Source organism: Rhinolophus sinicus, chromosome 4 (genome assembly GCF_057876585.1).
Source record: "Rhinolophus sinicus isolate RSI-liver-muscle chromosome 4, RSI-T2T, whole genome shotgun sequence".
Classification (NCBI taxonomy): Eukaryota; Metazoa; Chordata; class Mammalia; order Chiroptera; family Rhinolophidae; genus Rhinolophus; species Rhinolophus sinicus.
Window position 1 is genome coordinate 64370277 of NC_142504.1, and position 12707 is coordinate 64382983.

A 12707-nucleotide genomic window follows, 5' to 3' on the forward strand; every position below is an offset into this window, starting at 1 on the left:
CATGTGCTTCCACACAGACCAGTGACTGGGGCTTCACCTTGGCCAGGCAGCTCTCTGTGGGGAGTGTTGAATGTAGCTCCTGGGGAGGGATTAGTCTATGAGTAAACAGCACCTCCTGCAGCCAGTGGAAGACCCTTCATGCCTGAAAGCCTTGGGTGGGGGGTGGGGGGTAGACTTGGGCATATTGCTACAGCATCTATTACATTATTTTTGAGTAAAATTAACTCCAGTGAAATGTGTCATGTTTTTATCTGTCATTATAAATGCTTCCTGGCATATCCCTGTACTGTTTGACCATAGGTCCCCAGTTCAAGGGCTACAGCAGAGACACTGGGAACCCATCATAGAGGATTGAGAAAATAAGCCAAATGAGGAAGAAACTGAAGCAGAAAGAACAATTTAGAGATCTACTACAGTCAACTTTGTGGTAGTAGCAATAGGAATAAAAAACAGAACGATAAACATTTTCATCTTATCAAAGACCTCCATCTTCTACTGTATCTGTACCATTTGTCTTGCCTTTTCCTGTTTTGATCTTAAAAGGACCTAGAGACCAATGGAAAATTTAAAAAACAATAAAGGCTTGTAAAGATTAGTTTCTCCATCATGTTTTCAGCTTTTTTTTCTTAAAGTTTCTTGGGGTCACAGTGGTTAGTAAAGTTATATAGGTTTCAGGTGTACAATTCTGTAGTACATCATTTGTATATCACATTGTGTGTTCACCACTCAGAGTCAGTTCTCCTTCCATCACCATATATTTGATCCCTTTTACCCTCATCTACCAGCCTCCGCCCCCCTTCAATGAGATACCACCTCACACCAGTTAGAATGGCTATCATCAACAAGACAAATAATAACAAGTGTTGGAGAGGCTGTGGAAAAAAAACCCTCATACACAGATTTCAGCTTTTTTTAAATTATCTTTCGGTTTATAGATTTTTGGCTAAACAATGGAGTTCTTGCTGTGGAATCAGCCTTTAGACAACATGGAAATATAACAGAAAGAACTTAGTTTAAAATGGACATGCACTCTTGGTTATGGACAGGGAAAGGTGTATTATTAGAATGTTGGTTCATGTATATATACTTGATTTTCTCAAGTATTAAGGTTTCAAACTATTTTATTTTGATGCTGATTGAATCTTGTTGACCTGTTTAGTACTATAATTATTTATTTCATTACTCCTGTGTGGAATTAGTGTTACTGGAGAGTGGGCCCTTCTCAGTGAGAAGTTCGGGCTTGGCTATCACACCGGGGTCGAACCCGGGCCTCAGGGAGGATAACTGGGAAACTTCGCTATTACATTCCCAGGGGTTGGGCCCACCTTGACATAGTGTCCAGGTGGTTGACATCTCAAGCAAAGAATTGAACGAGATACTGAGGTAACATAGTGAAAGAGCAGTTTATTAGAAGTAAAAGGATACTTCAAAGCGGTAGAAGCGGGCACGGGCAGAAAGCAGTGGCTCAAGGGCCATTTTTAAAAGGTACATACAGTACACTCCAAAGAGTTTGGAGTGGGCCCCAAGGAAAGGAAAGGCAAAAAGGGGGCAAAAGGCCGAAAGGCTCAAAGGTGGCATTATTAGGAGAAAAAGTATACTCCACAGGGTTTGGAGCAGGCCCTGAGCAAAAGCAAGGCTCAAAAAAGCGTTTTAAACCTGAGGGTTTTATTTGGGATGGGCTGTCTTTGTCCAGGTGTGGGACCACTTGATTGACACCTGTGATTGACAAGGGGCTGTTACCTTTTCTCTTCAGGCTACACATATTCTCTGTAGTTTAAAATTGTTAACTACAAGCTGATTGGCCCTTCCCCTGTACATGGGCTTTCACAGGCTTTTTAGTTTGGCTTTGTTACAAGCCCCTCTACACCTGAGTTTTACTCTGAGAGCCCTGTGGCTTGAATAGTTATTTCCTCTGGCTTTGTTATGTTTTCTTCTTCAATCCCATCTACCTCGACCATTTTCCTGACTGCCTGTAATTTTTCTGTCTTATTAGGCCTGCATTTTTTTGGTTGTTTGTCTTCATATCTTACCGTCTGTTGACTGAATGAGACACTTAAATGTGTAACGTGAGCTTGTATTGCATATTTACTTTTCTGAAGTGTAGAGCAGAAGTTTCTGTGTAGCATAGGTAAGATTTCTCTTCCCTATTCCTCCAGGGGATTCTGAATTTAGAGAAGAATATACAGATTTTCCTCTGAATAATTTTCCCTTTGATTGGGCTTCCTCTTATTAAGGTTGAGTTGATAAGAGCTATTGAATAAATTTAAGTATTTGAACATTCTTGTTTGAAAGTATCTTAACTCACTCGTTTAACAAATATTTGCTAAGCACCTCCTAAGTGCAAGGCACTGTTCTGGAGATTTGAGGAGCCCACAGTGAACTATTACATCAAAATTCCTCATGAAGCTTACAATCTAACAGGGAGAGGCATACCATAAACATATTAAGTCATAGGCACTGTTAGAAGGCAGGATGAAGTTTGGAAAAAGGTAGACTGGGGAGTTACTAGTGGCTGGTGTGGGGCTTGGCATTTTATAGGATGGACAGGGTAGGCCACATTGAGAAGGTGACATTTGAGCAAGAATGAGAAGGATGTGTGGGAATTAGCGATGTGGATATCTGGGTAAAGCATTCTAGTGGGAGAACAGTCAGTGCAAATGCCTTACAGCTGGAGTGGGAAGGATTAGAGGTGAGGTACTTATTCTCAGTTCTCATTTTTTGGGTGGGGAGAGGTGAGAGTACTGCTGCTGATAGATGTCACATATGGCCTGAGAAAGTCCCAGGGTACCCAGAGGCAGTTCACCTCCTAAATCTCTTTTCTTTCATCATTTTAATTATAAAAAAAGTAGAAGGAAGGCTCTTCTTGTCAACAGAATAATGCATGCATATTTTAATTCTTTTCGGGATGGAGCCTGGGTTATAGTCATCAGAGGAACACAGTAAACAGGGTACACCTCCCCTTTTTGGTCTCCTACCTGCTCAATACTGATTTTGATATTTCATGAAGATTATGGACTGGGGTTGAAAATGATGACTTTAAATCATCATAGACTTTTTTTTTAATTTATTGGGTGATAATTGTTAGTGAAATTACATAGATTTCAGGCATACAATTCTGTATTACATCATCTATAAATCCCATTGTGTATTCACCACCCAGAGTCAGTTCCCCTTCCATCACCATATATTTGATCCTCCTTACCTTCATCTCCCACCCCAATCATCATAGATTTTTTAAAAAGATATCTAGTAATCCCTAGCAAAAGATTAGGGATTTTGAATATTAGAAATATTGTGTATACAAGTAGATCTGATACATCCTTAAAGGTAGAAAACTGAGAGTCCAAATTTAGTAATAATGATTATTTCTGAGATTCTGACATAATATAACACCAGATTTTAACTACCCCTTATCTGCAAAGCTTAGTTAAAAGTCATGACTTCTATTCTTTTTTCCTTGTGTAACATATCAATTCATACATATTTATTTTAGCAAAAATAAAGTAGAACTTTATCTAGCTGTTTTCTAAGAGTTATTTAAGCCACTGGGGGTAGCATCAGGATGCTTATGTTCCCAACAGAACCACTCTTCTCATTATCTGCTTTCCCTTCCATGTCTTATCTCATTTCTGAGACCCTGGTGCCACTTCTACCTGCTTCACTCCTGCTCCATCACTCACCTTTGAGGGACCCCAGGCTGGTCAGTTAGTTTTTGGTAACATAGGTTATGGTTGGGGTTAAATGATGGTTGCCTAAAGGCTTAGCTCTTGTTAGCTGCCCTTATTATTGTCCTAGCACCCTACTGCAGCCAAGAGCAGGGGCCAGGACCACTGGAAAAGAACAAGACGCTAGATGAGGAATAGGGCATGGGGCTGGGGCAGTACAGAGGACAATTAGGATATGAATGTTTTGGTAGTTGCTTTACCTCAGAGGCTGTAAAATTATATTTTAACTAATTATATTTTAAATACAACATTGTGAGGTAGATGGTAATGTCTTCCTTTTAAAGGTGAGGAACAGGAGACCCAAAGAGGGTAACTTAGATAAGGCCATGGCTCAGAGTGGCAAGTGTCTTATTAGATAGTCTCAAACAGGAAACCTGACTTTTCTTTTTAAAAATTATGAAAACACATTCTGAAACAATCAGAAATACTTTTTGTCCTCTAATTTCTTTCCTAGGGAGAGAAGAAATAATGCATTATTCATACCACCTTTTTTTCAAGTCAAAGTTATTTTATTATACTTTCTGTAGTAATACTCATATACGTTATTAAGTACAAAAAATCAGATGGTGGTATTCTCATTTTGCACATCGTTAATCTGAGATGTTGAGAAGCTAAAAATAAATGGTTTCGAAATGGTTCATGTCAAGTATTCTTTATTTTCACAGAAAACAAGCTAGGTTTCACACAGTACATTTACGTGTAGTCCAAATGCAGTCAGGCAGATAGGCTTCGCAAAATGTAAACTATATTAGGATTAAATTATTGTGAGAAGGAATGGTATAACACAAATTTAAAATTAACATATGTTTTACCTATCAGGAATTTTTAAACAATGCATATGAAGAATTAATGCAATTTAAAAAGGGCACAAATTTCCAGTTATATGATGGATACATTCTGGAGATCTAATATACAGCATGTTGACTATAGTTAACAACACTGTATTGTATACTTGAAACTTACGAAGAGAGTAGATCTTAAATGTTCTCACCATTAAAAATAAAAGGTACTTAAGTGAGATGATGAAGTGCTTATTGTGGTAACCATTTTGCAATATACGAGTATACACTTGTGTCATATTAAAAATAAATAAAAGATATTTTAAAATTTGAAATTTTTAAAAATTTATTGGGGTGACAATTGGTAGTAAAATTACATAGATTTCAGGTGTACAATTCTGTATTACATCATCTATAAATCCCATTGTGTGTTCACCACCCAGAGTCAGTTCTCCTTCCATCACCATATATTTGATCCCCCTTACCCTCATCTCCCACCCCCACCCCCCCTTACCCTCTGTTAACCACTAAACTATTGTCTGTGTCTATGAGTTTTTGTTTCTCATTTGTTTGTCTTGTTCTTTTGTTGTTCTTGGTTTGTATACCACATATCAGTGAAACCATATGGTTCTCTGCTTTTTCTGTCTGACTTATTTTGCTTAGCATCATACTCTCAAGATCCATCCATGTTGTCACAAATGTTCCTATATCATCTGTTCTTACCACCGAATAGTATTCCATTGTGTATATATACCACAACTTCTTTATCCATTCATCCATCAAAGGACATTTTGGTTGTTTCCATGTCTTGGCTACTGTAAACAAAGCTGCAGTGAACATTGGAGCACACGTGTCTTTATGTATAGATGTTTTCAGATTTTTTGGGTAGATACCCAGGATAGGGATTGCTGAGTCATATGGTAATTCTATTCGTAATTTTTTGAGGACCCTCCACACTGCCTTCCATAGGGGCTGTACCAGTCTGCATTCCCACCAACAGTGTATGAGGGTTCCTTTTTTTCCACAGCCTCTCCAACACTTGTTACTATTTGTATTGTTGATGGTAGCCATTTTCACTGGGGTGAGGTGATATCTCATTGTGGTTTTGATTTGCATTTCTCTGATGATTAGTGATGTTGAGCATTTTTCATATGTCTATTTCCCATTTGTATGTCCTCCTTGGAGAAATGTCTCTTCAGGTCGTCTGCCCATTTTTCAATTGGGTTGTTTGTTTTTTTGTTGTTGAGTTTCATGAATTCCTTATATATTTTGGATATTAGACCCTTATCAGAGGCACTGTTTACAAAAATCTTCTCCCATTCAGTTGGTTGCTTCTTTATTTTGTCGATGGTTTCTTTTGCTGTGCAGAAGCTTTTAAGTTTCATATAGTCCCATTCGTTTATTTTAGCTTTTACTTCCCTTTCCTTTGGAGTCAAATTCATAAAATGCTCTTTGAACCCAAGGTCCATAAGTTTAGTACCTATGTTTTCTTCTGTGCATTTTATTGTGTCAGGTCTTATGCTTAAGCCTTTGATCCATTTTGAATTAATTTTTGTACATGGTGACAGATAGCAGTCCAGTTTCATTCTTTTGCACATGGCTATCCAATTCTCCCAGCACCATTTATTGAAGAGTCTGTCTTTCCTCCATTGTATGTTTTTAGTTTCTTTGTCAAAAATTATCTGTCCACATTTATGTGGTTTTATTTCTGGGTTCTCAGTTCTATTCCATTGGTCTGTGTGTCTGTTTTTCTGCCAATACCATGCTGTTTTGATTATTGTTGTCCTGTAGTACAAGCTAAAGTCAGGGAGTGTGATACCTCCAGTATTGTTCTTTTTTCTTAAGATTGCTTTGGCTATTCAGGGTCTTTTGTGGTTCCAAACAAATCTGATGTTTTTTTGTTCTATTTCTTTAAAAAATGCCATTGGGATTTTGATGGGGATTGCGTTAAATCTGTGTATTGCTTTGGGTAATATGGCCATTTTAACTATGTCGATTCCTCCAATCCATGAGCATGGAATGTCTTTCCATTCCTTTGTGTCTTCTTCAATTTCTTTCAAAAATGTCTTATAGTTTTCAGCATATAGGTCCTTCACATCCTTGGTTAAGTTTATTTCTAGGTATTTTATTCTTTTTGCTGCAATAGCAAAAGGAATTGTTTTTTGTATTTCTTTTTCTGAGATTTCATTGTTAGTATATAGGAATGCAATGGACTTTTGTACATTGATTTTGTAGCCAGCAACTTTACTGTATTCTTTTATTGTTTCTAATAGCTTTTTGGTGTAGTCTTTAGGGTTTTCTATATATAGTATCATGTCATCTGCAAAGAGTGACAGTTTAACTTCTTCATTCCCAATTTCGATGCCTTTTATTTATTTCTCTTGCCTGATTGCTCTGGCAAGCACTTCCAATACTATGTTGAAAAGCAGAGGTGACAGGGGACAGCCCTGTCATGTTCCTGAATGTAGCGTAAAGGGCTTCAGTTTTTCACCATTAATTATGAGATTAGCTGAGGGTTTGTCATAATGGCCTTTATTATGTTAAGGTATTTTCCTTCTATACCTATTTTATTAAGTGTTTTAATCATAAATGGGTGTTGTATCTTGTCAAATGCTTTTTCTGCATCAATTGATATAATCATATGATTTTTGTCCTTTATTTTGTTTATGTGATGTATCACATTGATGGATTTGCGTATGTTGAACCATCCTTGTGCCCCGGGGATGAACCCCACTTGGTCGTGATGAATAATCTTTTTAATGCATTGTTGTATTGGATTTGCTAGAATTTTGTTTAGGATATTTGCATCTGTATTCATCAGAGATATTGGTCTGTAGTTTTCTTTTTTTGTGTTGTCCTTACCAGGTTTTGGTATCAGGGTAATGTTGGCCTCATAAAATGAGTTAGGAAGTACTGTCTCTTCTTCAATTTTTTGGAAGAGTTTGAGCAGGATTGGTGTTAGATCCTTTTGAAGGTTTGGTAGAATTCACTAGTGAAGCCATCTGGTCCCAGACTTTTGCTTTTGGGAAGGTTTTGGATGACTGATTCAATTTCGTTACTGGTGATCGGTCTGTTTAGATTTTCCAGTTCTTCATGGTTCAGCCTTGGAAGGCTATATGTTTCTAAGAACTTGTCCATTTCTTCTAGGTTATTGAATTTGGTGGCATATAGTCCTTCATAGTATTCTTGGATGATCCTTTGTATTTCTGTGGTGTCTGTGATAAATTCCCCTTTTTCATTTCTGATTTTGTTAATTAGTGTCTTCTGTCTTTTTATCCTAGTGAGACTAGCCAAGGGGTTGTCAATTTTGTTAATCTTTTCAAAGAACCAGCTCTTTGTCACATTAATTTTTTCTATTGTCTTTTTGTTCTCTATTTCATTTAGTTGTGCTCTGATTTTTGTTATTTCCTTTCTTCTGCTGACCTTGAGTTTCATTTGTTCTTCTTTTTCTAGTTCTATAAGGTGTAACATGAGGTTATTTATTTGGGAGTTTTCTTGTTTCTTGAGATAGGCCTGTAACGATATAAATTTCCCTCTTGAAACTGCTTTCGCTGCATCCGAAAACTTTTGGTAGGATGTATTTTCATTGTCATTTGTTTCCATGTTTCTTTCGATCTCTCCTCTAATTTCTTCTTTGACCCAGTCTTTCTTTAAAAGTATGTTGTTTAATCTCCATGTATTTGTGTTTTTTCGTGCTTTCTTTTTTCAGTTGATATCCAATTTCAAAGCCTTGTGATCAGAGAATATGCTTGGTATGATTTCAATCTTCTTAAATTTGCTGAGGCTGATTTTATGTCCCAATTATGGTCTATCCTTGAGAATCTTCTGTGTACACTAGAAAAGAATGTATAGTCTGATGTTTTAGGATGAAGTGCTCTATATATGTCAATTATGTCCATTTCATCTAATGTGTCATTTAGGGCTACTATTTCGTTATTTACTTTCTCTTTGGAAGATCTATCCATAGCTGTCAATGATGTATTTAAGTCTACTAGTATAATTGTGTTTTGGTTAATTTGTCCCTTTAGTTCTGTTGGTAGTTTCTTGGTATATTTCGGTGCTCCCTGATTGGGGGCATAAATATTGATGACTGTTATGTCTTCTTGTTGTATAGTCCCCTTCACCATTATGAAATGTCCATCTTTGTCTCTTGTTACCTTTTTCACCCTGAAGTCTGTTTCATCTGATATCAGTATGGATACACCTGATTTTATCTGGATACCATTTGCTTGGAGTATCAATTTCCAGTCTTTCACTTTGAGTCTATGCTTTTCCTTGTAGCTGAGATGTGTCTCTTGGAGACAGCATATGCTTGGGTTTAGTTTTTTGATCCAATCTGCTACTCTGTGCCTTTTTATTGGTGAGTTCAGTCCATTTACATTTAGGGTAATTATTGATATGTGGGATTTCCTGTCATTCCATCTTTAGTTTTCTGGTAAGCTGTGTCTCCATTGTTTCTTTGCCTTTCTGTTGTTGTCTGTTATTTCTGTGTGGTGGTATTCTATGATGTTTTCCTCTGTTTCTTCTTTTATTACAGTATATATTCCAGTTCTGGATTTTTTTTGAGTGGTTACCCTTAAGTTTATGTAAAAGAAAGTTTGATATTTAGAGTATTCCATTTTCTTCAGCACGCTTACTTTCTCCAGTCCCATATTCCGGTTCAGGCCTTTACTCTCCCCCTTTTTATGTTTTGGTTGTCACAAATTGTCCCTGTTGATGGTGGTCGAATAGCCTCCTTTAGTATTTCTTGTAGTGCAGGTCATGTATTAGAAAATTCCCTCAGCTTCTGTATGTCTGGAAAGGTCTTTATTCCTCCTTCATATGTAAAGGATATCTTTGCTGGATATATTATTCTTGGCTCATGATTTCTCCGTTTCAATCATTTGAATATTTGGTTCCACTCCCTCTTGGCTTGTAGAGTTTCTGCTGAAAAATCTGATGATAATCTAATGGGCTTTCCTTTATAGGTTACCGGCTTCTTTTCCCTGGCTGCCTTGAGGATTCTTTCTTTATCTTTTTTTTGACAGCTTCAATACAGTGTGCCTTTGAGAAGGCCTGTTGGGATTGAGGTAATTAGGTGTTCTATTTGCTTCTTGGTTTCAAGGATCCAGTTCTGTCCACAAGTTTGGGATGTTCTCATCGACAATTTGTGTGAATATATTCTCTGTTCCCTTCTCTCTTTCTTCTGTGTCTGGTATGCCTATTGTTCTTATATCGCTCTTTTTGATGGAGTCAGAACGTTCTTGTAGAGTTCTTTCATTTCTTTTAAGTCTCAAGTCTCTTTCTTCTTCCATCTCTGTAATTTCCAGGTTTCTATCTTCGATGTCACTGATTCTTTCCTACATCTGGTCAACTCTACTACCTAAGCTAGCTATTTCATTCTTAATTTCTTCTATTGAGTTCTTAATCTCCAGGAATTCTATTTGGTTCTTTTTTAAAATTTCAATCTCTTTTGTAAAATGCTCATGTTGTTCCTTGATTGTGTTTCTGAGTTCATTAAACTACCTTTCTGTTTTTTCTTGCATGTCACTGAGTTTCCTCAGAACTGCAATCTTGAATTCTCTGTCATTTATGTCACATATTTTCATATCTTTAAGTGCCTTTTCTGGAAACGTTTCACTTTCTGAGCTGTCTTGTTGCCTTGGTTATTCATGGCAATTACTGATTTATTATTTCTCTTCCTAGGCATGTACAGGAGCGGCTTCTGCAACAGGTTGATAGGATTAGGTCTTTCTTTTGTTTTCCAATACTTGTTGGTAGAATGTTTTATTTTCTCTCCGACTTAGCCTTTTCTTCTCTCTCAAACGGTAGTGCTATGTTTTCTCTGCACTATTCCAGCTTCTCACACAATGGGGGGGGGATTCCCTGGGAGACGGGCTTCTCCTCTGTTAATAGTTCGCTGTGGTGACAGGGCGCAGTGTCTGTGTGGGTATGTGGAGAGACTTGAAGTTCCAAAGCTCTGCCTGCTCCAGATTCAGAGCCCGTATGTTTCAGCAGTTTTGTTTACTCCTGCAGGGATTCACCCAGATAAGTGGGGCCAGGGACGGGGTGAGTTGTTAGGGGTGGCCCAGATCAGTGGCAGCTGATCATGTTTCCACAGCTCCCTCCCTTTTGCTGGAACTATTTGGGCTGCGAATCTGTGTCTGTGGTCCACAGTTCTCAGAACAGCAAATATTCTGTTCTTTTGATCTGACACTGCTACTGTTCCGCTTCTAGAACCGGACAGGTGGTGGTGGGGCGAGCTCTACGAGGGCAGGGGGGCGGCAGCCAGTCTCAGTGCCTAAGGCTTCCGTTCTCTGCTCGGCGGTGAGGGCTTAAACCGCCGTTTTCAGCCTTCTTCCCTCAGTCTTTTCTCCGAGGTCTCTGCCGTGAGCATTGGGTTCAGCTGTATTATATGCTGCCCCCTCAGCCCTGTGGGCCATAAGCGGAGCCCTAGCAGTCTGAGTTCTTCCCTCTCCCACAGCTGTGGTAGTTCCGGGATGCAGCGAGCTCAGAGCAGTGAGCTAGGTCTGCGTCCTGCGCGTGCGGCTCCGTCTCTGCACTTCTCCCTTCCCTCCTACCCTGCTCATTTGATTCGCCCACCTTTAGGTGAATGCAGTAGTGGGCCTCTTCGTCTTGCCTGTCTGCTGTGCATGGAGTCCTTTGTGGCATTATAGTTGTTCGATTAGTTGTAAATTCCAGGGGAGATTTACAGAGGCTCACCTCACGCCGCCATTTTGATGACATCTATCTAAAATTTGAAATGTATTCATTAAGTTATTTGACATATATATTGAGCATAAAAAGTGCCAATGCTAATATTAGCTTCTGAGAACAGAAATCTGCCTCGTGAAATCTAGAGGGAAGGCACAAACAAATGTAAAATTACAGTGTTGATAAGAACTATATAAGGAAGGTTTATGGTACTGTGAAATTGTATAGTAAGAAGATTTGGCTTAATCAAGTAAGGGAAAGTTTCCCTGAAGAATTGTTGATTCTGTTGAAACTGATATCTGTACTATTTGCTTTAATAGCACTTTTGTATATATTTGAGGGTATCTTATCTGTTAAATTTCTCATTTGCATAGCATAGTGAAAATGTTTATGCCTCAGTATATATATATTTTTTAATTGGTAGAATCTTAAGAAGATTCAAGAAATGGAAAAGAGCGATGAATCTAACACAGACCTGGAGGAGCTGAAAAACGCTGACTGGGTAAGATAGTTGGATATTCTCTCTGTTCTGTTTAGTTTTGAAGAAATAGCATAATGTTTTTTACATGCTGCTTGTTAAGGACTGTAATATGAATTGATATTATATGAATTTGAGTACCTAGTCTTACATTTGAGGATCTATCTGTTTTCAATTTTTAAAAACTATCTGATTTTATTAGAATCACCCCAATGTTTCTGAGAATTTCAGTGAATTTTAAAACATTGACCTTTCTGGTTATTTTAATACATTAGCATACTCTTTCTTGTATGTAAGTCAAAGTTTTAAGCTCTGTTTCAGGATAACCTGTGAAACTATAGTCTAGTACATTATTTAATAAATAGTTACTAGATTAGGATCCTGGGGATGCAGAATGAATAATATGGGGTCTGTGCCTTCATAATACAGAAGACAGATTTCTAGAATAGATCATTGCGGTTTATTAATGTGGCACAGTTAATTATCTGTTTTTCCAGCGTGGTACTAGATCTCTGAATCCCTGCCCTCATATATCACTTAGAATCAGGCAGGCATGATGACCTTGGGGACAGGACAGTGAATGTCATGGAGTTAGATTGAGATATGTCCAGGTGTCATTGGGAAGGAACATTTTAGGATTCTGACTTTTCAGATGAAAGATACTAGATAAATAATGATATCATTAATTGAGGGAGCAGGAAAAGATGCACAATTTGGGGGATATAAACGACTTACTTTTGAGTATATTAGATTTTAATTGTTTGCCGTATTCTTTTCTAACAGCTTTATTAAGGTATAGTCAACATAAATGAATTTGCACATATTTAAAAAGTATAATTTGATACATTTTGACATATGTATATACATATATACCCATGAAACCATCAATACAATCAAAATAATGATCCTATCCATCACCCCCAATGTTTCCTCATACCCCTTTGTAATCCTACTTCCTACCTCCCTCCTCCCCAGTTTCTAGGCAACAGGTGATCTGCTTTCTGTCACTATGGATTAGTTTGCATTTTCTAG

General features: G+C 37.8%; 1 protein-coding gene across 5 annotated transcripts in view; it reads left to right on the top strand.

Moving 5' to 3' along the window:
* SPIRE1 (spire type actin nucleation factor 1) overlaps window positions 1-12707 on the top strand; it is a 246677-nt gene that overhangs the window by 151212 nt on the left and 82758 nt on the right. For all 5 annotated transcript variants that reach the window (XM_074340400.2, XM_074340396.2, XM_074340397.2 and 2 more), the window contains exon 5: window positions 11622-11699. In XM_074340400.2, coding sequence (XP_074196501.1) covers window positions 11622-11699 — 78 coding nt within the window. The remainder of the gene's footprint in view (window positions 1-11621; window positions 11700-12707) is intronic.